Source organism: Passer montanus, unplaced genomic scaffold (genome assembly GCF_014805655.1).
Source record: "Passer montanus isolate IOZ18808 unplaced genomic scaffold, ASM1480565v1 scaffold117, whole genome shotgun sequence".
NCBI classification, from domain to species: Eukaryota; Metazoa; Chordata; class Aves; order Passeriformes; family Passeridae; genus Passer; species Passer montanus.
The window spans coordinates 705,550-730,548 of NW_024358389.1; the positions used below are offsets into that span (position 1 = coordinate 705,550).

General features: G+C 53.0%; 3 protein-coding genes across 5 annotated transcripts in view; 2 read left to right on the top strand and 1 right to left on the bottom strand.

Moving 5' to 3' along the window:
* Window positions 1-5,615, top strand: part of ZNF385C (zinc finger protein 385C) — a 46,305-nt gene extending 40,690 nt beyond the window's left edge. Inside the window, exons 6-9 of one of the 2 annotated variants that reach the window (XM_039697175.1) lie at window positions 50-379; window positions 1,772-1,959; window positions 2,113-2,226; window positions 2,502-5,615. In XM_039697175.1, coding sequence (XP_039553109.1) covers window positions 50-379; window positions 1,772-1,959; window positions 2,113-2,226; window positions 2,502-2,726 — 857 coding nt within the window. In that variant the 3' untranslated portion in view covers window positions 2,727-5,615. The remainder of the gene's footprint in view (window positions 1-49; window positions 380-1,771; window positions 1,960-2,112; window positions 2,227-2,501) is intronic. The other variant, XM_039697176.1, reaches the window with a different exon arrangement.
* Window positions 5,553-7,669, bottom strand: NKIRAS2 (NFKB inhibitor interacting Ras like 2). 2 transcript variants are annotated; one of them, XM_039697186.1, is made up of 4 exons: window positions 7,480-7,669; window positions 7,249-7,326; window positions 7,085-7,151; window positions 5,553-6,723 (listed from the first exon to the last, which is right to left on the bottom strand). In XM_039697186.1, exons 1-4 carry the CDS (start codon window positions 7,571-7,573, stop codon window positions 6,627-6,629), a joined length of 336 nt encoding a protein of 111 aa, XP_039553120.1. In that variant the 5' UTR covers window positions 7,574-7,669; the 3' UTR covers window positions 5,553-6,626. The 2 variants fall into 2 exon arrangements, with proteins under 2 accessions (XP_039553120.1, XP_039553119.1); XM_039697185.1 differs by having other exon boundaries at window positions 7,085-7,326; window positions 7,480-7,645.
* Window positions 7,670-7,855: 186 nt separating this feature from the next.
* On the top strand, window positions 7,856-24,946 carry DNAJC7 (DnaJ heat shock protein family (Hsp40) member C7). The gene is made up of 14 exons (XM_039697183.1): window positions 7,856-7,999; window positions 15,398-15,486; window positions 15,728-15,852; window positions 15,939-16,052; window positions 16,356-16,430; window positions 18,006-18,124; window positions 19,336-19,489; window positions 20,629-20,793; window positions 21,802-21,893; window positions 22,914-22,987; window positions 23,319-23,465; window positions 23,648-23,800; window positions 24,278-24,340; window positions 24,652-24,946. Exons 1-14 carry the CDS (start codon window positions 7,905-7,907, stop codon window positions 24,687-24,689), a joined length of 1,503 nt encoding a protein of 500 aa, XP_039553117.1. The 5' UTR covers window positions 7,856-7,904; the 3' UTR covers window positions 24,690-24,946.
* Window positions 24,947-24,999: the final 53 nt, after the last annotated feature.

Below are 24,999 nucleotides of genomic sequence, written 5' to 3' on the forward strand. Positions count from 1 at the left end.
TTCTGCCCACTTCTTTTCCTCTTTCCCCTTTTCCTTCTCCTCCCACCAGCTGATGCCAGTAGCCCACAGGAGTCGGAGGGTGAGGGCAGCAGCCTGGGGCTGGTGCCCAGCACTGAGGAGTCACCTGTGGAGCTGCCGGGCACTGTTGCCCCGCTGGGCTCCCCGCCGGCCTCCGAGCTGTCAGAGGGCACCTCAGATGCCAACAGCGTGGCCTCCTCGTCCGCCCAGGCAGCTGAGGCACAGGCAGCTGAGTCAGGCAGCAGCGTCAGCTCGGCCCCTGAGAGTGAGAAAGAGGGGAAAAAGAGCAAACAGCACCTGTACTGTCCCACCTGCAAAGTGACCGTCAACTCCCTGTCCCAGCTGGAGGCTCACAACACCGGTAAGGGCATTACTGAGGTGGGTGGGGGGAAGAGGGATGGGCCCCCTGCCTCTTCATCAGGGCTCTGAGCAAAGCCCAGCCATGCCCCATAACCACGCAGCCTTGCAATGAAGTAGCGAGCATTAATGAGTGTTGCTGTAATTAAAAGACGTTCACTAAAATGACCTGCACAGATAAGTCATGGGGCTTTACCTGGGCTGCAGCTTCTAGGGTGAATTTTCACAAGGTCAAACACTCTTATTGTTCATGTCTCAATTAAGGATATTTAATCAAGTGATTGAGGCTACTTTATTTTCTGTTTAGCTTGAAGCTGATAGCCAGGGCTTCTTCCAAACCTGGAATAATGCTTCCCAAGGCAGCTCAGTGGTTTGGGCTTGTGGCTCTGTGGAGAAAACCCTTGGGAATGCAATGAGCTGTGGAGCCCCATAGCCCAAAATGACTCCTGGGCTGTGTGGGGCAGCTGTGGGAGCTGCTGAGGGTCCCAGGGTGGTAGCAGGGTGGCAGCCATGGTATAGGGGTCCCCAGTAGGGTCTGCAGGCTCTGCAGTTCCAGCTCCTGGCTCGCCCCTTTCTCTAGGGGATGCTGAAGCTGGGCACCCCAACTTTAAATGGAAGGTCCTTTCAAATACTGGGAAGCAGTTCCTCCCACCCCACTGGCTGCTGGGGCAGCAGCAGCTGCCGTGTGCAGGGTTGGCTCAGGACGCTGCTGCGGCTTAGCTGCAGACGTGTCCTTTTGCTTTTGTCAGCTCCAGTTACAAATTCAGGAGCTGATTTGGGGAAAAAGAACAAACAAACAAACAAACAAACAAACGTTTGCAGGCTGGCGCTGCTCTGTGGCTGTCACACAGCTCCTTGCTTCACGCCTTAAAAAATAGAATGAATTAGCAGGGGCTTAAATTACTTGCTCCCCGTGCACCCTCGCCATCCCGGCGCTGGCAGGGACAGGACGGAGCGCCCTGTCCCCAGGTGTGTGGGATCTTGGGTTCCTCCTTCCCCACCTGCTGCGACCCAGCTGAGCTATTCCTGGCTCTGCTGTGACCTTGGGCACGGCTCAGATGCTGCAGCACGGCGGGCGGCGCGCGCCCGACTCCGCAGACTGTGCTAACGCCCGGGGACAGGCGACAGGCTCCAGCTCACGCTGGAAATAGCAGCTTCTCCAAAGCTGCCACATGGAGGGGGGGTCTCTGGGAAGATGAGCAGCTCTGCTCTGCCTGCGACGTGCAGTTTGGCAGGGTTTGGGAATGGCAAAAGTTCGGGCTGCCAGGCAGCTCCCTGGCCTCTCTGCCTGCACGTGCTGCTGGGCACAGGTTGGTGCTGTTGGAGGGCACTGTTCCTGCTGCTGTGGCACTGGCACAGGGCTGGGTTTGCTGAGTGTCCCCTCTCCTCTCGCCAGGAGCCAAGCACAAGTCAATGCTGGAAGGTCACGGCACCCAACTGCGGCGAGGCCGGGGCAAGCTGCTCTCCCGGGCAGGGCACAAGTCCAAGCGGATCGGGAACAAGGGCAGCATCAACATCCAGAACAAGGCGTTTCACTGCCAAGTGTGCGAGATCTACGTCAACTCTGAGACCCAGCTCAAGCAGGTGACAATGCCCTGGGAGTGCCTGGGCACTGGGTGTGGGCGAGCAGGGACTCAGGGTGTGGGTACCTTCAGGGTGATGGGTGTCCCCACAGACCTGAGCCACACAGTACCCGGCTGTCCTGGCTCCCAGTGATCCAGCTGTTTTCCTCCCCAGCACATGAGCAGCCGGAGGCACAAAGACAGGCTGGCAGGGAAGCCACCCAAGCCCAAGTACAGCCCCTACAACAAGCTGCAGAAGAACGCTGCCCTCGCAGTGAGTATTCTCAAGGTACCTGTCTCCCTGCACAGCACTCTCAGTTTGCTCACAGAGCCTCGCTCACCATCAGCCATTCTTTCAGTGAGTTACGGGAGCTGCTTCTCTTAAACCTTGGTTTCCATCACCACAGCTCAGCTTCTCCCCTCAAGGAGGATGAGCTGTGGTGGTGGGTTTTGAGTCAGGGGGATAACTTGGGAGTGCTTTGGCAGCAGCATCCACAATGGCAGCACTTGCGATTCCTCCACCTCTTCGGCAATCTCACGGTGTCTCCTCCTCCCTCCCTGCAGTCCAAGCTGGCTTTGCAGAAGCACCTCACCAAAACCCTGGCCACCCGTTTCCTGCCGAGCCCGCTCACCGCCGCTGCTGTCTGCGCCATGCCTGGACCCCTTGCCTTGCGGCCGGCAGCTGCCACCACCCTGTTCCAAGCCCCGATCCTCGGACCAGCCCTCTTCCGAACGCCGCCGGCCCACGTCCGCCCCACGCCGGGTCCCATCGTCTTCGCCCCCTACTAGAGCTGCCGGCCCAGCGAGGGTCTGTGCACTGCAGCCGGGCTGGGCTGCGGGGGCTGCGCGCTGGGGGCAGCGCTCCCGGCACCTGCTCTCCTGGCTGGTGGGAAAATGTAGTCGTAGACATCAACCCCGGCTTCTCCTTTGCTTGGAGAGGGCTCCCACTGGAGAGAGGTGCCCTGACAGAGCCTGGCCAGCCCCGCCGCGCATCCCCAGCGCTCCCCCAGCCTGTGCTGGCCCCCTGCTCAGCAGATGAGCCCAGGCAGTGCACGCAAGAGGACAGTGTCCAAATCAGCAGGACCATCTCATGGCCACAGCCTGCCTGTCTTCGGCCTGCTGGCTGTTTCTTCATCGCCCTCCCAGTTACCAGACTGGAAGGAGAGGAGCTGGCTGGTCCCTGGGAGAAGGAGCATCCCTGTGGTCCCTGCCAGTGCAGTGGGAAGGGAACTGCGAGGGGAATCTCAGCCCACCTCTTACTGGGAGAAACAACCCCAGCACAAGTGGGAAGCTGGCAGTTTCTCTCTCAGCCTGGGCTGGCTGTGCCCTTGCCAGCCCTGCACCTACCTGTGCTGGCAGGGGGTTTCTGTGCCACCCACCAGCCCCCTGTCCCCACAATTCCCTATATCCCACCAGCCAAAGAGCCCCCGTGGTGGCAGGCACCAGCCACACTGACCGTATCCTCACTCTGAGAGCAATAGCTGACCCCAGGGCTGGTGCCTCCTCCCTCCAAAGCACACGGGCCCTGCCCTGGCCCCAGAAGCACACACGATGGGCACATGGCTAAGCTGGGCCCCACTCATGCCCAGTGAGGCTGGGAGTGCCAGGCTTGTCTGGTGCTGGCTCCCCAAGGAGGTGACCCTGTGCTTGGCACCTGTCCTGTCTCTGTCCCACTGTAGGGACAGCCCTGCCCCTACCTCCCGGGAGATGCTGTGAGGCTGAGTGAATGTCCCTAAAGCACTTTCAGTTCTCCAGTGAAAGGCAACGCTGCTGCTCGCCTGCCGTGCACAGCCCTCCAATCCCATCCCAGTCAGGAGCTTCCAGGAGGTTACTGATGATTCCCGAAATCAAAGGTGTCCTCAGCAGCCTGGACAATCAGCTGGCAGGTGCACCCGTAGCCTGCAGAGTGCCAGGCTCTGGAGGGACCCCAAGGCCATAGCTCTGCATTTCACTGTGCTCAGACAGCCCAACCATGACCTGCCTGGGACTGTCACCGCAGCGCTCTGGGTGCCCAGCACGCTGCTGTACATAGAGAGAGTTGCATCCCAAATGGACCTTTCTCTGGAGGAACACCCCACCCTGATCTATGCAATCCAGGGGGCAGCTCACCCACCCGCCGCATTGGCCGCCTGCGATTCCCTTTGGTGCTGATGCATCCCTGCAGCCGGAGCCGTGGTGGCAGCAGAAGAACCAACGTGACACTGAGCTCTGCCCTGTCCCTGGCCCAGGGTGCTGGTTCAGACCTCTGCTGTGACTCCCATTCCCTCCCAGCCCTTGGGAAGAGGCAGGTTGGTGTGTGCACCTGGGAATCCACACGCACAAGCACACATATCTGACGTCTTGGCCATAAGCAGCGCCTGGATTTCAGAAGGATTTTGCCCAGCGTGCTCCCACCGATGCTCAGCATGGGGCCTGGCATGGGAAGGTGAACAGGAAGCGGCCAATGGGTGACTCAGATGGCTGAAACATATCTGCTTCCCATGGCTGGAGCCTGAAACATATCTGCTTCCCCTGGCTGGAGCCTTGGCAAGGGCAGGAAAGCTGCAGGAAGGAGCACACACCTGCAGGGTCTGTGGGCAGCACCAACTGTGGAGCCACCACTGCACTCCTGTCACGGAGACAGGAGAGTGAGGGAGCCCCTGGGTGGGAGTTCACCTGCTCAGGGCATCCCTTCCCCAGGGAAGGAGGAGAGTGGGGAGAGGGCACCAGGAGAAGAGTGAGCAGGTGTGTGTGGAGACAGTGGAAAGGTCTTGCAGCAGTGGTGGGACATGTGGCATGGAGTGCAGCTGAGGGAAGCAAGGCTCCCAGCAGAAACGGTTTTACCAGGGATAGGGAGATGGTCCCACAGCCCAGGGGACACGCAGGGACCCCACATCCCAGGGGACAGGAGCCTGTGCTGGTGGGGTCCCAGGGGACAGGAGGGACACTGTCCCTGTCCCCCAGTGCCAAGCAGCCCATGGCTGGTGCGTCCCCAGCCACCCCTGCCCGTCTCACTGTGCCCTTCCCAGGCCCTTGGGGTCACCCCCAGTCCAGCCACCGCAGCAGGACAGTGGGTCCCCTCCTGTGCCATGAGCCCCTGGTGCCATGCCCAGCCCCTCAGAAGCTTGGGGAGCCAGGAGCAGCTGGGCTCCAGCCTGCAGAGCCACATGGCACCAGCGGGCCTGTTCCCCTCCATTGTTCCAAAAAGCCTGTGCTGGAGCCATGGCTGCTCCTTGTCCCTCACCAGTGGAGTCCTGACGCACTCCTGTTCTTGGCACTTTAACCCTGTGAAAGCCATTCCTTCTAGACAATAATACTGCAACGAGCTGCGTAAGAAACCCCCGTTATGGCATCCCCCAAATCCCCTCCTGCTCTCCAAAGCATTTACTGCCTTTGACTTAGCACATGCTGTACTAGGAGTAGGGATAGTCCATAGCGCTCGGTAACGTGTGCCCCTCTGTAAATAACCTTGGAGTGATGTGAAATTTGATTCAAAACACCAGAAAAAAGAAACAAACCAAACCCAAAATGGAATATCCAGACTCTAGGGACTTGGCCAGTACCCTCCTGTAATGTTCATTGTATATTTTTTTGATGTACTATAACTGTTGGGAAAAAAAAAAAAAAAGGAAAATATTTTGATAACCGAATCTCATCGCTTTATTGTGTTACTCGGTAAATAAAAGGAACAAGTATAAACACACTGGGGCTTTTCATCAATTCTTTTCCTACATCCAGACTACCTGAAGGGAACAAGTGTTGCTGGGTAAGGCTGGGACACCTGTGCCTTGTGTTAAGGTAGTTCAGAGAAGAGGCAGCATTGTGACAGGTGGGCAGTGAGAGCTGCCATAGCCCAAAGCTCTGAGGTGTGCAGGGCAAGTGCAGTCCCAGCTCCTGCAAGGATCTAGGTATGCAGCTGAAGCACAACCCCATCTCCTCCAAGCTCATGGCTGAGTCTGCACTCAGGAAGAGGAGGGCTGCAGGGGTGGATTTGGGCACTCTGCCCTCAGGAACAGCACCTACCCTGCTCTGGGCATTCCCTGGTGCAGCAGGTCTGGATATTCCAGTGCATAAAGCAGCAGTGGACACTGCCAGGGTAAGGGACAAGCTGCCAGGGAGCAGCACAGAGCAAGCTGGGGCAGGGCAAGGAGAGCTGCTTGGCTTGGAGGCAGGGCCAGCAAACAGGCCCTGCCCAGATGTTATCAGGAAATACAAAAAGAGGGAGTTGTTCTCTCCAGATGTGGAGCTGATGCCCACGCTCCAGCCAGCCTGTGCTGTGCCTCTGTTCCACTCTCCCAGCCTGCACCTAAGAGCAGAGGGGGTCACTGAGTGAATCCTGACCTTCCTGTAGCACCTCTGACAGCTGCAGGGGCTGGGCAGGGAGAGGAGTGGTCCTGTCCCACTGCCTCTCTCGTCCACCAGGACCATCCCTGGCATGATTGTTCCTCCTGGTCACCTGCTTCCCACAGGCTCCGTGACACCAGACAGGACTCAGCAGGAGGTGTGTGCGAGGGAAGCAGGAAGGTGAGGAAGAGGCGGTGGCAATGGAAGGGAAGGGGGAGCAGGCTCATCCATCCATGGATCCACTGCCCTTGTTCTTGCGGCTCAGGGGGAAGGCGGATTTGCTCTGTGGCTGTGTCATCTTGCTGGCCAGGTAGATGAAGGGCTCGATCAGCGTGCGCCGGTCAGCCACGGACACCTCCCACAGCTTCACCTTCTCACCCTTGGCCCAGTGCTGGGCTGCATCATGGTCCACCCGGCGCTGCTCCTGCAGGTCACACTTGTTGCCCAAAACCACAATGGTGACCTGTTCCAAAAGGGTGAGAAGGGCCCCTGACGACCAGCTACAGAGCTGCAGGGCTGGCTGGCTCTGCCATGAGCCCCTCAGTGGTGGGCCTGGCCCTGACAGTGCATGTCAAGGCCTTTTGAGACCCAGTGATCTCAGTGCTCCCTTCCCCTCCTGCTGGGGTCTGTGTGTCCCAAAGCAGCAAGGAGATTTTGAGCACCTGTATGCTCAGAGAGCATGCCAGGAGACGGCCTTTTACTGCTGGGAGTCTCCCAGATCAGGAACCCATCAGTATCCTGTGACAGGCTGCAGAAACCAAAGGTGAGAACCCACCCCAGGGGAGCAGATCCCACTCCACAGCCCCTTCTCCAGGAGGACTCACCTCCTTCTTGTCCTTGGACTTGTCGATCTCCTTCTTGAGCAGCTCGACCCGCTTGAAGGACTCCTTGCTGTCGGTGCTGTAGACCAGCACGTAGCCGTCGGTGCAGGAGAAGCAGTGCTTGGGCAGCTCCAGCCCGTCGCGCAGCCCCCGCGTGTCGTAGAAGCGCACCTGCTCCCTCACGCCGCGGTCGGTCTCGATGGAGCCCACGTAAATGTCCTCCTGGGTCTCGATCATCTCCGAGCCTGCCGGGGGTGGCCAGGGGACGCGTGGGAACGCTGGCCGGTGTGTGTGGGGGTGACCGGGGGGATCCCCCAGAGCCAGCCCTGCCCAAGGCCCGACCTGCCCGCTGCCCCCGGGGGAGCCGCGGAGCGGCCTCTGCCCTGCGCCGCACTCACCGACCACATGGTTCCCGTAGAGCAGCTGCTCCAGGATGGAGGTTTTCCCCACCGAGGCCTGCCCGCACACCACCACCTTGCAGCTCTTGCCCATGCCGCCTCACCGCGGCGGGCGCGGCCGAGCCTCACCGGCGGCGGCGAGAAGGGCACGGCGGCAGCGCAGCGCCCCCCTGCGGGCGGGAGGACCGCGAGAGCGGGCGATGCTCCTCTGCGGGAGGGGGCGTGGTCTGGATAAGCCCCGCCCACCGCCCGGTCGAGTTCCGCCCTCCTCCCGGTACCGGCCCCTCCCGATGCCGCCGCCGGGCTCCTCCGCGGGCGCCCCCTGCCGGCCGGGCCCCGCCCCGCCCCGCCGGCGGAGGGCCCGCCCGTTCCGGCCCTCGCCCCGCCCCGCCCCGCCCCGGTCCGGCCCAGCCCCGCGCGGTAAGATGGCGGCGGCGGCGGCGGCTGAGGCCGAGTGCGATGTGGTCATGGCGGCGCCCGACGGGCCCGGCGAGACCGACAGCGACGAGGAGGCGCGCAGGTAGAGCGGCGGCCCGGGCGGGGAGAGGGCGGCCCCTGTCCCTCGCGGGGGGCGGGCCGCGGCCCGGCGAGGCCGCAGTGCCGCAGGGCCCGCGGTGCGGGCCGGCCGCCGGTGCCCGGCAGGGCCGGCAGCGCTCCGGGGCTGCGGTCGGTGCTTGCCCGGGCGGGCACAGTGCTGTGGGCGGGCGGTGACAGCCGCGGGGCCGGCAGCCGCTGGGTTTGCGGTGCCGGTGTGTCCCGGCGAGCTCCGCGATTGGAACACGCACCCGTTACCGGGGTGGCCCACAAATGCAGTGTCCCGGGGCCGCACTCCCTCACCGGTGTCCTCCCCCTCGCTGGGGAGGATTAAACTCGTGGGAAGGGGAAGCTCCAAACTCCTGAACCCTTTGCTGCTCCGTCCCCGCGTTCTCCCGGTTCTGCTCCCTTTGAATCCTGCCCCGAGTGGGTTCCACTCCGTCCTGCCTTGCCGTGGATAACGGGAAGGATGCAGAGCGCTGCCCCGGGGATGCTCCATCATCCCGGAGCTCCCGGTTTGTCCGTGCCGTGCCCGGGGGAGCTGCAAGTGTCACCTGAGGCAGGGCGAGGTGGGATGCCCACCTTTCCCACACGCTTTCCCCCCAGGAACTGTGGGGAGGTCCCTGGAAACTCCACTGGTTTTCCATGGTGGCAGGTGCTGGGTTCATACCCCAGGAGCTGTGGGGAGGTCTCTGTCCTGGAAACTCCACTGGTTTTCCATGGTGGCAGGTGCTGGATGACCCCAGGAGCTGTGGGGAGGTCTCTGTCCTGGAAACTCCAGTGGTTTTCCATGCTGGGTTCATACCCCAGGAGCTGTGGGGAGGTCTCTGTCCTGGAAACTCCACTGGTTTTCCATGCCGAGTTCGTATCCCTGGAAGGAAGGAGCTGTTCCTGGAGGAGCCGAGGTGTTTGCTCTGGGAGATGATTCAGTGGAATGAAGAAGAGGAAACAAACCCAGAAGTGGCCTCTGAGGAATGGTGGTTTCAGGCTCCCGTTGGAGGGGTTCTGTGGAATTGAGGCCCGAGGAGCAGCTCCCTGGGGAGATCCTGCTGAGCAGGAAAGGAGGAGCTGCTGAAGAGGCACTCGGGGCTGGCAGAGGGCATCGCCCAGCCTGCGGGGCTGGGACGGGCTGTGTGGGCACGTCACTCCTGCCCTCTGGGCAGGCGGAATGTGGCGTTTGAAACGGTGGAAATTCAGAGGTAAAACCCTGGCTGAAGGCACAGGTGTCTGCAGGTAGGGACCTCCAGCTCCTGTCTTCCTTCCTCTTTCATTAGGTGCTTTCACAGTGTTTCCTTTTTGTGTTCTCTTGGGAATGTTGCACCTTTCCCTGGCTAAAAGGGATCCATATGGGCAGGAGCTGATTCCTTGGTGTTGCTCTGGAGGAGCCAGACCTTCACACCCTGATTTCTTTACAGTTCTGTGCATTAACCTCTTCCTTGCCCCAGCCCTTCCTGTTTCGCTGTGGTTGCTCAGTTGCTCTCGTGGAAATCAGAGCAATAATGCTGTATTGGGGAGTGGAGTTGGAGCTCAGAAGGTGTCAGGTGTTTGTGAAACATCCCAGGTAAGAGCTGGGTGAGCTCCTCATGGTACACACTGATTTGGTGCAGCCTTTGGGGGTGTATCTGCGCTCACTTCCATAAAAATCAGCAAAAGTAAGGGAAAACCTTTTCAGAATCCTTATGAAAACTCAACAACAAGGGTTCCATGTCCAGTTTAGGGATTACACTACAGCAGGATATGGATATTTTGCTCAAGGACTCACCTTTGTCCAAGTGCACAGTTGTGTTTTGGTAGCTTAATACAACTGGAAAGTTAGAAAATGAGCAAAAGGGGAGATCTGCCTTTCAGAGTGGCTGTAACTAACGCCCTGAAGCAGCTGCAGACATGCCAGAGGGCTCCCAGGGTGTCCAGGGCACAGGAATGGAGTGTGGTCACAGGATAATTATTGTCTGCTGCTGCCTCATGGATTGTTGGGGTCCTGGCAGAAAGTGTTGATGTAATTGTGTTAATTTTATCCCTTGGTGCACCAGTGCAGAGCAGCTGATGAGCAGGACTGGGCCACCCTTAAAAACTCACTTGTTTCTTTATTAATTTTAAAGGTATCTCACCCATGGGAACAGTTTTTCCCTGCTCCCAGCTGCTTTGTGACTTTGGGCCCCTGGAGTTTTGCCAGGGAGAATTTCCTTGTCATCTTCCTGGCACCTCTGAGTTCTGGCTCCCGTGCATGCTCCAGGCTGGATCTTTCTCCTCCTTCTTCAGCACTGGAACATATGGAAGCTTTGTTTTGTTAAAAAACCTCCAGCTGTCTGGAAAATACTGCTAGGAGATTGCAGAGCCCCTGCTGCAGGCTTGGGACGTGTGGGGGCATCAACATTTCCCACAGCAGAGTGATGAGCACGGAGTGGCCCACGCAGAGTCCTGGAGGTTCTGGGCTGGCCAGGCTGAGGGTCACTGGCCAGGTCTGCAGGTGTTCCCTGGAGCTTGCCAGGTGCTGGTGAGCACCAAGAGGCTTTTCCAGTGTGTGGAGTGAGGTGTATTTCAGTGAGGCTCCTCCAGAATAAATGTAATTTCTGGCCAGTTTTGTGGCAGCACTGGCAGGAGGGGGTGAATCACCTGAGGGGCACCAGGTCGTTCTGGGATAACCTGGAAATGGCTCTCCTGTTCTGCCTGTAAATGGGCACTTGGGTTTCCCAGGGGATAAACCCATTTTACTCATCTGGAATTATTTTATGATCTCATGGTCATACCAGAAGCAGCAGAAGGTACTCATGTAGTTGTTTGCTTCCCTGTGCATCTGCAGAGTATTTGAATATCTAACTTAGGCAGCTGATTTATCCAGTAGGAAAAGGTGATCCATACCTACAGTTTCAACCTATTTCCTTAACACAAAATGTGCTATTTTGGGGTGAATTGTAACGTAGATGCAGTTGTTTTCCTGTGGAATTCTTAAGCTGGTTGGCTTCCTGCACTCAAAAGGAATTGTTTCCTTCAAAAAAAGCAGTCTCAGGCTGATTCTAGACCCTTCCATGGATTTTCACAAAAGTTGTGCTGTGGCCCTGCCAGGCAGGATGGGGCCATTGCTGGGAATTAGGTTAATTCTGAGCTCCGGGAATTACATAACGGCACAATTAAAGCTGGGGCTCGGCTGCTCTTCTCACTCGTGGCTGCAGGGAAGGTTTGGGTCCATTCTTGGATTTCTTGTGGCGTATTTTGGTTCTCGTGGCTCTTTTGGCCTTCTGAGTTTGCCCTCAGTTATGAGGAACGTTCTGAGGGTTTGAGCACCTTGTGGGTTCAGGTTCAGCTCTGCTCCTGGGGAGGCTCCAGGCAGCCCTTTGTTACGTTTCCATGGGTGAGTCCTTGCCCATCCATGTCGATATTTGTGTGTCCACACTCGGATTTCCCAGGCTGGGGGCTGTGTTGAGTCTCTGCCATGGTGTCTGTGCGTTGGGGGGAGCTGATGTGCCAGGAATCAGCTCTGCTCTGCCCAGCAGGGCACAGCAGCCTGTCACACGCCACTGTGTGTGACCACTGCCTCAGTGAGGCTGCCCCAGTGCCCACACACCCCCTGGGGGAAGCATCTTTTCCTAAAATCCAACCTAACCCTCCCTCACCCAGCTCCAGCCACTCCCAGGGGTCACCAGAGAGAATAGCTCAGTGCTTGCCCCTCTGCAGCCCCTCACGAGGAAGCTGTAAATATATATTCCTTTATGCCTAAATCCTCACTCGGTGTCAAACCTCACCTGAGGACAGGTCTCTGAAGTGCACCCTGTGTGTCTTTCTGGAGTGTTTTGTTTCTCTTCCAAGTCCTGAAAGAAGGGAGGGGAGGGTATTGTGTGTCCAGGGGCAAAATGGCTAATTTTAAGCTCTAGACATCTGCCTGCTGTAAACTGAATTGAGATCACACAACTTATTTTACCCCAGCGGCTGAGTCACATCTGACAGCTGAGAATCTGGGTGGGATTTCACCCCCAAAAATGCCTGATAAAGGCACCAGATCCTATTGATGGAAAAGCCTCTGCAAGAACTGCACAAAATTGCCAGAGCATAACAGGAAAGATTACTTGGTCAGGATGGGATTTTGGAGCCTTCTTTAAATCCTGGCTATTTTAGGGTATTGCCACCGTTTCATAATGGAGGCAGGCAGTGAAGTGGGAGTGAGGGTCAGGAGAGCTGGGAGATAGTGACTCTGCCACCTGCTTAGGTGTTGGATTTCTGTCCCTGGTGGTATTGCCTTGGCACATCCCTGCCCAGGGGCTGTGCCAAGCACATCTGGATCAAGAGCTGCTGGGTTACAGATCCCTGAAGGTTCCCATGACAGAAAATCAGGTGTCTGCAGGAGTCTCATTGGGAGCTGGAGTGGGAGGTGGAAGCCACGATCGGCACTCGAGCGGGGGCAGCGTGTGGAAGCTCTGAGGAGGAGGCAGGAGTTGTTAGGCAAGCGTGGGATTGTGTCACTGTGCACAGGATGGCTTCTCCCAGAGCTGCTGTGCTGGGAACGAGCAGGGACTGAGCTTTCACAGGGCATGGGGAGGAGAAGGAGCCTTGTGCTGGTTCCTCTCTCCCCAGGCAGGCAGCGAGCTCCATCCTCAGAGCTCGAGTGTGAAGGGAGCATCAGCTCATGCAGCTGCTGCTGGTCTTCCTTGGTCTCCAGCTGTGCCAGAAGAGGTTCAGCTTGGACATTGGGTGGAATTTCTTCTCAGAAAGGGTTGTCCAGGGAGCAGTTGTTGATCCCATCCCTGGAGATGTTCAAGGAGTGACTGGACATGACACTCTGTGCTCTCTGGCCTGCTTGACAAGGTGGTGATCGGTGTCTAAGATCTGGAAGGTTTTTTCCAACCCAAATGACTCCATGGTGACAGGTTCTCTGCAGTGACTGGGACCAAAGTGCTTCAAGTATTAGAGATGCTGAGAAATACCACAAAAGAGAAAAAAATAATTGCCTAGTTTGCAAGAAGAGTCACTCCCACCAGCCCCTCCTGTGCCTGTGGTGCATGTGAGTGATGAAAGACAAGCTTCTTACCCAGCTCCTTGGTGCAGCTCTTCTCTGTTTCTGTGTCCAGCATGGAGCAGCCCAGTGAAGACACCAGCCCCGTCACAAAGACACCCATTCAGCTGGGGGTGTATTTTAGCAAAGCACGATTCTTCTTCAGTGTCAAAAGTAGCAAGTGGGGAGTGCAGGCCCCAGCAGCGCAGGAGGCAGAATGAGCTCATTCAGGCCACAGCATCTGTTGGGCTGAAACAATCCCCAGTGAGATCAGGGGCTGCAGTTCTCCTTGTTGGAGCCAGAGCCATGGTAAACAAGGGCTGTGTGCTCTGTGTGTCACCAGGGCACAACAGGGCAGAGCTGCTTCTGTCCTGGTGCTGGAGCTCCAGCCCAGCCTGGCAGCTCCAGCAGGTCCTTTGCCTTCGTGCTGCAGAGGTGATTTGCTTTCACAATCTTCATTGCTAAGCCTTAGGCCATGTGAGCAGCAGAAATACCTGTGCTCTCCTTTCTGCCAGTGTCACCCGAGGCTCTGTGACTTGTTGATACATTGATCTGTATTAAAATGCTTAAAGGGAAAACAGACCAATAAAAAAGAGTAGAAAACAGTAATCTTTGTGTGGGAGTGTTTCTCTGGCATCTCACAGTGCCGGTGCTTTCTGAAAATTGGTTTTGCCAGGGTTATGTTTTCTTTCTCCCATTTTCCCTGCTCTTTCCAGCAGTTTGTGGCAGATGGGGTGCTCTGGCAGGCAGCCTTTAGCTGCGTCTATTAGATGGTAATTGCTCATGACAGGACAGGTAAAATGGCTGAAAGATTTGTGATTCAGCCCACTGTGCTGGACAGGTTGTGGTGGTGACTCAGGTGAGTTCTGCCATTAAGACTTCACCCATTTCTTTAAACCGTACAACAAAGACCTGAGGGAAGGAGCTTTCACAAGATCTGTGATTTTCTTTTCTATCTGCAATTACAAAAACAAGAGAACAGTGAAACTCTTTACTGCCCGGGTTCCAAAAGTGCAGAAGTGCTGAGTAGTTTTTCCACCGTATTTAGAGATCTGATCTGTAATATTCAAAAAAGGTGGTTGTGTTTGGAAACATTTTAATCACACAGAGTTTGCATCCTCATGCTTGTGATATGGATCCACCCCACAGGCATATCCTTGTTGCACATCAGTGTAGCTGGGAGAGTGCAGAGCTGCTGGGACTCTGCTGGGTACTGGAGGAAAAGCCAGGCTGCAGCACCTGCCTCAGGTGTGATGCTGGGAGGGCTCTGGCAGAGGAGGGATGGCAGTTTCCCATCTCCAGTGGGCCACTTCATCATTTTCTGGAGCAGGGGTGGGAGGAGCTGAGCCAGGAGCCAGGACAAGGCCCTTGGGGGGCAGTGGCTGTGTGCTACCCCTTGTTCTGCCACATTTCTTACCCATCTCATCTCCTCCCAGGGTTTAACTCCTACCAGGCTGTGGCTGGACTCGGCTGGGGTGTAGCACACAGCAAAACTTAAAACTGAAAGTGAAGAGCACACTTCCCATCTCCCAATGTCCATTGTTCTGCCAGCTGGGAAATCTGTGATGGCTCAGTGAAAACAACCCCTGCATGAGGTGGTTGTGTGGGAATGGCCAATGGCAGCCTGAGCAAGGCTGAAAACATGGGAACTTGTTCCAACACAATTCCCTTTGTTCTCTCCCAGGTCAGCCTGCTGAGCACTGCTCACATTTGCTGTTCCATCACTGTGATGTGCTCTTCCTCTTGCCCTGTGCAGGTGAAAGGCTGAAGGGAGATGAGGGAAGAGAAGGGCCTTGGTTTCCCTCAGGGGAAGCTTTGCTTTCGAGAGTTTAAGGGAAGCTGCTTTAAACCATATGTTGTGTGTTTTTAAATGTCCCAAACTGTCTCTGCAAATGCTTGCTCTTGAGTGTGAGGACTATTTCTAGACCTGTTGCCAAGGCAGTGCCAGGCTTCTGTTGCAGGCTTGTACCCATATTTCTCTTTGATTTAGCTGTCTTTTGAATGTGGAAATTGTTCTTGGCTCTGGTTTGTAAGTATGTGGGACTCCTGGAAGAGCCAGCACTATCTCTTTTGTTCTGAGGTGCAGCTCTATGGATGACCTCCATAGCAGGTGTTCTGCTGGACTCTGAGTGGACTCAAAGGTGGCTTTAGGCTTCTCTTGCATCCCTGTAAAATTTGGCCAGGAAATATTGCTGAGTATCCCAGGTGAAGTGCTGGAGTAGCTGGGAGCCAGCAGGAAATGGGGTGTACTGGGCAGTGTGTGCTGAGGAGCTCTCACAAGAGCCAGCTTAAATTTGGAACATTAAACAGTTACACTGCTTGGGGATCAAATGCTCATCATAGTCACAATCTGTCTGGTGCTCAGTTCTTCTGAAAATGTGGTGTTTTTTTTTCTTTCAGAGAAGCAGAGGCATTCAAGGAGCAGGGAAATGCATACTATGCCAAGAAAGATTACAACGAAGCATTCAACTACTACACAAAAGCCATAGGTGAGAACAGCTGATAATATCAATCTTTACTGAACACCATGTCTAAAAGTGGAGCTGGTTGCTGATTTCAAACACACCAGTGTGGTTTCTGACAGCACATGCTGAATGAAAACCTCTTGCCTGCTTTAATTACCTTGGGAAATGTCACCAGATCGATAATGCCAGTCAGGGCCAATGTTCTTAAGTGCCACGAGTGGTGCAGCTGCTGCATTACTGATAATGAGTCTTGCATTGTCTCCAGATACGTGTCCCAATAATGCCAGTTATTATGGGAACAGAGCTGCCACGCTCATGATGCTGGGCAGGTTCCGAGAAGCACTGGAGGATGCTCAGCAGTCAGTCAGGCTGGACGACAGCTTTGTACGGGTACGTGGAGAGCTTCAAGCACCTCATTCAGTCCCTTCTCTTCACCTGTTCCAGGTCTTTAAAATCCCTTTTCCCTGTGTTCCCAGGGCCATCTCCGGGAAGGGAAGTGCCACCTTTCCCTAGGGAATGCCATGGCTGCCAGCCGCTGCTTTCAACGAGTTTTAGAACTGGATCATAAGAATACCCAGGCACAGCAGGAGGTAAGAGGATCTTCAGACTGATGCTCAGGAGGCTGAGATGGCCAAAGGAGGAATGGAGAGTGGTGTAAGGCAGCTGCCACTGTTGCATCTCTTTCACAGGGTACATTTTCCTGGACTCTCAGTTCAGTCACTTCATTTCAAACTGATTCTAATGCTGGCAAAAGCATTCATGTCATCTGCATTATTGGTCCGTGGTCTGCAGTAGTTTTGGCTCTGACATTCAGGGATTGGCTGTTCAAATGCTGCTTGGTGGCATTTCAGAGCAGAGTCTGTCCTGCAGCACTCGTGTGTTCTGTCTTTCAGCTGAAGAATGCTACGACTGTGCTTGAGTATGAAAAAATAGCTGAAGTGGATTTTGAGAAACGGGATTTCAGGAAGGTGAGATTAACTTGTTTGGTGTGGTCTTATATAAAAACTGGTGTGTTTGGCATGGCCCAGGCAGGTGTGTGGGTGGTTTCCTGGCTGGGTATTTAGGAGGTGCTGTGCCACATCTGTTGGAGCAGGGCTGGCTGGTGAATTGGGTCAGCTCTGAAAGTGGCAGAGCTCGTGCTCCCTGAGCACTGGCCAAATGACAAGTGAGGAGGTGACTGGCTCAGGCCAACCCTCTGTCACTGTTTGCTTTGCAGGGTGAGTGGAGTAATGATTGAGCTGTTTGAGACAGATTTTGTTAGCAGCTTTGCTCCTGAAATGCATATCCAGGATTCTTCTTTCTCAACTCTTTGAAAGAAAAAAAAAAAATTTAAAAAGTCATGCTGTGTGCCAGGTCATACAAGGAGGAATGCAGATCTGTGTGGGGCATTCTCTTTACAGTTTCCAAATCTTTCTTCCCAAGGATTGTAACAGGATGCAGCTGGTACTGACTTGATAGAACAAGAAATGACAACATGAAATCTGAAAGGCACCAAGCACTTCTCATGCAACTGTTTCTGTGCTGTGGATGCATGTAAGGCTCAGATTTATCCCAGAAAGAGAATGTCTGGTACATTGAGCTCATTGTTCAGGTCACTCTTAGGCTAAGCTCAAGATTTTGGAAGGGTAAATCCCAGCTTTGCATACCTGTTTCTGAGGAGCAAATGGGATGTGTGATCAATGTGAATTTCCTGTGTAGGAATTGCCCTGCCTGTGTGGCACGTCCTGGGTATCTGCATCTGTCCCTCACTTCCCCAGTCCCACTTCACTGGGGAGGCTAACATGAAACGTGATCTTTGTTTCTGGAGAGCTGCTCCTGCCTCACCAGGAGCCCTTGGCTCTGGAGCACAGTGCTTCCCACAGCAGGACCCCGTGATGTCACGGGCTGAGGAGCAGATGAACCTTGGGGAACAATGCCCCGTTCTTGCACAGATGTCCCCACCAGAGTGCAGGGATGGAAAAGACCCATTAGCTCACCCTGCCCATGGCTGTCAGGCCATGGAAGATCAGTCCTTGCACTGTACTTTTTTGTGTTTTGTCCAGTCCAAACTGTCTCAATCTATTGAATTTCTGTCCCTCCCACATGGCTTTATACTGCAGGAAACAGGGGCAGGATTGTCCTTCTTGGGCCTTTCTTTAGGGTTTGCAGTTTAGAAGAGTTCAAGGGATGGACCTCCTACAGGTGTCCCTTGAGTCTTGTGTAGTGTTCTGTCACAGTAACACAGCAGATATCTCAGACCTTGGCCCACAAAGCACAACTTTAAAAAAGATATGTACTTTGAAAAGCCTAGCAGGAAAATAGCACAACCTTTCAAAAAGGCATATACTTTGAAAAGCACATCAGGAAAATAGCACAACCTTTGAAAAATGTGTGCACTTTAAAAAGCATAGCAGGAAATTTTTCCAATGCAATGTGTCCGTCTCCAGCAGCAGTGCAGGTGGGTGTCTGCACGCTCACCTTCCTGGTCAAACCCAAACCTCAGGTGTTCAGAGCAGGCCCTTGGCTCTGTGCTGTGCTCAGGGCTGTGGTTTCTCCCACCCCAGGTTGTGTTTTGCATGGATCGTGCTCTGGAGTTCGCTCCCGCCTGTCACCGGTTCAAAATCCTCAAGGCTGAGTGTTTGGCACTGCTGGGCCGGTACCCCGAGGCACAGTCTGTGGCCAGGTGAGTGTCTGAGGGCTGGGGCTGAGGAGAACCTGCTGGGCTGTCCTGGCTTTATGTGCTCCATGCATGGAATAAGTGAGGGAATAGAAAATACAAATATTCCTTAGTGCATCTTTGTGGGAAATGGATTTGTGGAGAGCTTTTAGGGCTTGACAGAAGGCACACAGAGTGTGCATCCACATGGAAACTTTGAGACAAGAAGTGCTGAGAAACTGTCAAAACTTTGAGACAGATATTGGTGAGAGAGAAATGGAGCTAGAAGAAAGTTTCAAAAGATGGCCTTGCAAATAAGACTAGATATTTTGGAGAAATAGAACTATGAAAGGTGCCTTATAGTGGGACCCACGAGGGGTAATTTTAGATGATTGCCTTTAAGGCATTTACAGCATGGGGTGGCAAAAAGCTGATAGGCCAAAAGATGCTTATAATGTAATGTAATTAGGAAATAGTTGGCTTCTGATTGTGATGGCGTAAATTGTAAATCTGTATTGTCTCACCCGTCACATGAGACTAAAAATAAAATAATTTTTTTTAAATGCCTCCCAGTTGCCCCATCTCTGGGTCAGGAAAAGGGTATTTATTATCCAACAAACATTGTGATGAGGAGGGATTGTGTGAATTTATCCCCATTAATCTTCATGGGAAGCTGCATCCAAACCCCATTCACCAACCATCCTGCTCGAGGAGTCTTCTGTCCTTTTGCCTTTTCTGTACCACAGACTTGTTAAAATACTTGGGTACTGTAGCTATGATATTTTATGAAAAATCTTTTGCTAGGATTTTTTCTCTTGAGAAGTTGAAAAGCCCCAAGAAAGAAATGTAAACAATAACTACCTGCTGCTGTGGAATGCAACAGGTACAGCTGTGATTGGTACATGTTGGTTGTTTCTAATTAACAGCCAGTCACAGTCAGCTGGCTCAGACTCTGGGAGTCAGGAGCTGTTGTTATTGCATTCCATTCTGTTCTTCCTAGCCTTCTGATAAATCCTTTTCTCTCTATTCCTTTAGTATAGTTTGAATATATCATTTTAATATAACATATATCATAATAAATCGGCCTTCTGAAACATAACGTCAAGACTCGCATCTCTTCCCTCATCCTGGGAGCCTCCTCACACAAAGCTTCCCCAAAGAGTACCTCGGTGGACAGAGGTGCTTGTGGATGAGGGGGAGGCAGGAGCAGGGAGGATGTGCTTGTTGCTGTGTTGCAGTGATATCCTGCGCATGGACTCGACCAACGCCGACGCGCTCTACGTGCGCGGGCTGTGCCTCTACTACGAGGACTGCATCGAGAAGGCCGTGCAGTTCTTCGTGCAGGCCCTCAGGATGGCCCCTGACCACGAGAAGGCCTGTCTTGCCTGCCGGGTAAGTGGTGGAGATGGGGCTGGAAAATCACCAGATTTGGGGTTTTTTTAAACTCAACACGCAGTTTGGTTCTGTTGGATCAATCCCTTCTCCCGCCCTCATCGCTGGCTGTCGCTGTCATATTTTCTGGAAAAATCTTTTTAGCAGGATTTCTTCTCCTGGGAAGCTGAGAAGCCTCAGAGAAAAGTGAAAACAGTAATTATCTGATTGCTTCTCCTGTGTTTTGCTGTTTTGGAGATTGTTTATCAACAGGTGGTTGTTTGATCGGTTTCGAGTGAATTGTTTTGACTTAATGACCAATCACCATCCAGCTGTGTTGGGACTCCAGAAACAGTCATGAGATTTTTATTAATATCTTGTTAAGCCTTCTGTCTGTATCCTTTCTCTATTCTTTAGTATAGTTTAGTATAGCATTCTTGAATATAATACAATAAAATAATAAATTAGCCTTTTAAGAACATGGAATCAGATTCTCAATTCCTCCTTCATCCTGGGCACCCAGCAAATACCACAATTGGCTTTCCCAGATCTCCAGGAGCAGGCAGTGTGTCCAACCTTTCCCAAAGACAACCAGCTGCTGCCTCAGATAAAACCATGCTCCTAGAAACTATTTCTCAGCAGATACTTTGCAGCATCCTCCCCTTCACTCTTCTTTGTTCCCTGGTCAGACAGAGCAGCAGTAAAACCAGATACATTGGTTTTAAAGGACCTTCTGACTTTCATGTCCAATATCCAGGCAAATACCCTGACTTCCATTTAACACTGTTCCTTCAAGTTGCTCCTTCCCTGGTATGGTTCTTCAACTGACTTTAAATCTGTTCATGTGCTCTCAAAAAGTGAACTCCTGGTCCTTTTATTTTAACCCATAAATTTACTGCATTGTCATGTTCCCTTCTTAAAAATTAGGCAGCCTTTTTCCTATGGAGAATGCCTGGAACTGGCACTGGCTGTTCCTTAGTGCTTCTCTTGGGGGAAAGGCAAAGTGAGATCATTTCAGCTGCTGGAGCAAGGCTGTGATTTGTGTCCTGCACAGTGTGTGAAAGCAGAGCAGAACTGTTGTGTCTCAGGACCCTTGTCTGGCAGAACAAGGTGCTTGGCCCCCTGAGCTCGTGTCCTCACCCAGGTGTGTTTCCTTTCAGAATGCCAAAGCACTTAAAGCGAAGAAGGAAGACGGGAATAAAGCATTCAAGAAAGGCAACTACAAACTAGCATATGAACTGTACACAGAGGCACTAGGAATAGACCCAAATAATATCAAAACAAATGCCAAACTCTACTGCAACAGGGGGACGGTTAATTCAAAGGTAAGGGATGTTCACCTGGCAGGTAGCTGTTGCCATATCCCTCACCATGGCAGTGATAAACCACAGATCAGTTATTTTGGAAAGCACAGCCTCCCCTGGCTGCTGGGCAGCTGCATCTCTGAGGCCATGGGCAGTGTTTCAGGGTTTTGTGCTTGCACAATACTTGGATCAGTTCCCAACAGCCAGCAGTTGACTCCTGCAGAAACAAAACTGAAATACTTGGGCTGCACAGAGTGGGAGGGAGAGGAGGGACATGCTTCAGCCTTATCTTAGTCAGCAAAAAGCACCCTGTCTCTGTTTGTTTCCTTCCCAGGAATGAACAGATTTATTTTCCTATTATTTTTATAAATCATGTCTTGCTTTGTGTTTTTATGTTAAAAACAAGACCTAATTTAAAGCCCCATGACACTTCTTGAGTTTGCTGTTGAAGTTTAGTCCTGCACTATCCAGAGAAACAGCCAGTCATGTGACAGTGCTCCCAATTCCCACCCTGTGTCCTCTGGGCATTTTCCTTCCTCAGCTGCCCCAGTGTTGATGCTGCTTCCCCAGACACCCACACTTGGTCAAGAGACACAGGCTGTTCCCAAAACCTGGGAAGTGGGATAAGCTGGAGGCCACATAATGCATGTCTCTACATGTTTGTGTCTGAAAACAAGCAACACTTCTTCTAAAAAAGATTTCTTTTAAATATTTTTGGGTTTATCTTCCTGCCCAGGAATTAGTTTGGACACAGAATTGGGATTGTTATCAGGAAGGCCCTTGGTGTTGAGTGCATTTCTTGCACAGAAGCACCTCACAGCTCTGTCATGTCACTGCCCAAGCCTCTGTTGGTTTTTTTTCCCAGTGAACAAAAGCTCTGTATTTGTGGGAAACAGGAAAAAAAATCCTAGCCAGAGGCACAGAAAACAATGAGACTTTCCCAGGTTCTTCACACCTTTCATTAGCCTGAAGCCGTGGTGCAGAGCTTGTTCCCTGTGTGGGCTCACTCTCTTGTGTGTGGTGTTGCAGCTTAGGAAACTTGAAGAAGCGATCGACGACTGCACGAACGCGGTGAAGCTGGACGACACCTACGTCAAAGCCTACCTGAGGAGGGCACAGTGGTGAGTGCACCTTGCCACGGGCACCTGTGGGGACAGCAGTGTCCCCCTGGCAGCTCTGAGGGACAGCGTCACACATCTGGAGCTTGACTGAATGGAAGGAGCTCTGAATTTATTCCTTGTGCTTCTGAGGAGATGGGGGTGGCTCTCTGTGGCCTCTCCGGCCTGCCTGGGTCTGGCACTGCCTCTTGATGGTGTATTTATGGCATCATTTGGGTGGGAAAAGACCTCCAAAATCATTGGCACCAACCTTTGGCCAATTACAGTCTTGTCAAGTAGACCAGAGCACTGAGTACCACATCCAGTTGTTCCGTGAGCATCTCCTGGAATGGTGACTCCACCACCCCCCTGGGCAACCAGTTTCAATCCTGACCACCCTTTCAGTGAGGAAATCCTTCCTCATATATGATCTGAACAGGATTTAGGGAGGATTTGTTCTAAAACTTGATTCAACTGACTGTGTTTATAGACACTGACTGTGTTTATAGATGTTCTGTCCCAGAGAGCCCCTCTCCATGTCTGCAATTGCAAATTTACAGTAGCTGGAAAGAGATTGAAAAAGACCTCCAATATCAATCTTTTCCATCTCTAATTGCTAAGTTACAGTGAGTAGGCAATGTGTGAGTAAGGCTGAGGTGTGACAGACAGACATGTGTCCCTTGGAGGTGCCAGGATTGTCAATCCTGACCAGCACTGTCACTGTGAAGCTCTGTGCCAGCTCTGACCCTGCCCCAGCTTCCTGGAGCTCAGGCTGGCTGGGATCAGTTCCTGCAGCTGCATATTGGAATTACCAGGTCGTTAAAGCAGAACTTGTGCTGCCAAAGGAGTTTACAGTGTCCCCTTGGAGCCCAGAGTGCAGGTTCCTGTGACAGGCTTTCCCACAAGTGTCAGGGCTCCTCTGAGGTCTGATCTGCTGCAGTCCAGAGCACTTCTCTTAATCCACATCCACTGAGACAGCCTGCCCTGAACCCCTTCTGATGTTCCTGTGAAGGACACCTTGGCCACCTGTGTTTCTTTCCACAGTTACATGGACACAGAGCAATATGAAGATGCTGTAAGAGACTATGAGAAGGTTTATCAGACAGAGAAAACAAAAGGTGAGCACAAGAGCACTCTGTTCATAAATTTCCCCGAACTGGCAATTTTTTGTTGTTCCTTTTTCCCCCCATATTATGCTGTGATTTGCAGCCTAATATCCCAGCAGGACAATTTGGAAAAGCTCTTAGAAGCACTGGAGATCCCTGTCTCTGGTCTGGTTTCTCTCCCAGCTCTGAATGCTGAGGTGATAATTCAGCTTGTGTGTGAGGCAGTGCACTGGGTTCAGAATGTCTGGTTTTGGTTCCTGTCTCGACTGTCCCCTTGCTTTTTGAGTGGCCTGAAGTGGAAAGGATGGAGTAACTCCTCCCCTGGTGTTGTGATCCTTTGCAGAACACAAGCAGCTGCTAAAGAATGCACAGGTGGAACTGAAAAAGAGCAAAAGGAAAGACTACTACAAAATCCTGGGGGTGAACAAAAATGCCTCTGAAGATGAGATCAAGAAGGCTTACAGGAAACGAGCACTAATGCACCATCCAGGTACCCCCAGCTGTCCTTGTGTGCCCTGTGCAGCCACCACTGAGGCACAAATGTGTGTGGGAGAGGGAATTTCTGGCAAATAGCAGCTCTGAGATGTTCTGGGAAGGAGCTTGGGAGTGTTTAACATTATCCATTTGTACTAGAAATTAAAAGCTTTTTCCTGCTTGTTTGTGTATCCCCAGACCGACACAGTGGAGCAAGTGCAGAAGTACAGAAGGAAGAGGAGAAGAAATTTAAGGAGGTTGGTGAAGCCTTCACCATCCTGTCAGATCCCAAGAAGAAGGCTCGCTATGACAGTGGGCAGGACTTGGAAGAGGATGGATTAAACATGGGAGGTCAGTGTTCTTTACAATACCCTGCCATGGCAGCCTGCAACAAGATCAGACCCTTTAGAATCTGCCTAAAGCAAGCCTGCTGCTGGGAATGGTTCCATGAATTCACTTGGTTTAGTCCCTGTAACACTGGGATGAGCTGAGTGGTTCCAGCTGGGAGCAGGCTGGGACACTGCTGGGTGTTGGCTCAGCTGGTGGGCAGTAGCTGCCATGGGGCAGAAATCTGCCACAGGATGTGGTAAATAGTCATTGTGAGTCCCTAAATGCTGCTTATCCAGATCCTTGGGCTGCCCTGTGGCAGGTTCTCTCTGGGACAGCTGCTTTACCTGTTTGTGGTCACTGCATGGCCCCAGGTGCTGGGAGCCAGCCCTGTGTCCCCTTCTGGGACACTCTGGAGCCTCAGTGAGCTGACAGCTCCTGAACTGTGGGAATGTGATGCCTGTTTCACTGCAGCTCATGAATTCCTTCTCTCCCCTGTAGAATTTGATCCAAATAACATCTTCAAGGCCTTCTTCAGCGGGCCAGGGGGCTTCAGCTTTGAAGGTAGGTGAGATGTTCTCCTCCCAGCCGTGGAATCGTGAGTACACAGATCCCTGGCAGGGCAGCTGGGGCTCCCAGTGGATGTGCTGCTGCTTCAGGAGAGCATTTGGCTGTTGCACAAACCTAAAAGCTCTTTCCAAGTTCTGCCTGCACAGTGTGAGCTGGTTCTGGTTCTTCTGGGTTCCAAAGCCACAAACCTGGGGACTCCTCATTCTGGAGCTGTGTGTGGGCTTGGCCATCCACGTGCTGCTTAGGATTACACTAAACCTATGTGGATTTGAAAAGTCCTGATTATCTTCCATTTTCTTTTTCAGCTTCTGGGCCTGGAAATTTCTTTTTCCAGTTTGGCTAAGAAGCAAACAAACACAAATCAAACCACACATACCTGATCTGCTTCTTTTAACCTCGAATACGGACAGCCCCAGACTCCTCCTCCATCACGTCTCGTTGTCCTTAGAGCAGTTTCATTTCTGGGTTGGAGCCTCTGTTTGTGTGTTGTGTGTGTGAAGAGGAAACCAGCTCGGGAGGGGAAGGCTTGTGAATTTTGTTTTACTGTTAACTTTATTAAAAAAAAAAAAAAATAAAGCTTTGAATCTTTTGGTCCCTCCATGCTGGCCCGTGCTTTCAGCTGCTTCTGCCCCTCAACACGGAGGATTTCCTGG

Excerpts from the sequence above, each read along its gene's own strand:
- DNAJC7 (XM_039697183.1), top strand. The coding sequence starts at position 7,905 with ATGGCGGCGGCGGCGGCGGCTGAGGCCGAGTGCGATGTGGTCATGGCG. Across the intron at positions 8,000-15,397 it reads AGCGACGAGGAGGCGCGCAG|AGAAGCAGAGGCATTCAAGG; the intron begins GTAGAGCGGCGG and ends TTTTTCTTTCAG. Across the intron at positions 19,490-20,628 it reads AGGCCTGTCTTGCCTGCCGG|AATGCCAAAGCACTTAAAGC; the intron begins GTAAGTGGTGGA and ends GTTTCCTTTCAG.
- NKIRAS2 (XM_039697185.1), bottom strand. The coding sequence starts at position 7,573 with ATGGGCAAGAGCTGCAAGGTGGTGGTGTGCGGGCAGGCCTCGGTGGGG. Across the intron at positions 7,327-7,479 it reads CTACGGGAACCATGTGGTCG|GCTCGGAGATGATCGAGACC; the intron begins GTGAGTGCGGCG and ends CACCCCCGGCAG. Across the intron at positions 6,724-7,084 it reads AGTCCAAGGACAAGAAGGAG|GTCACCATTGTGGTTTTGGG; the intron begins GTGAGTCCTCCT and ends CTTTTGGAACAG.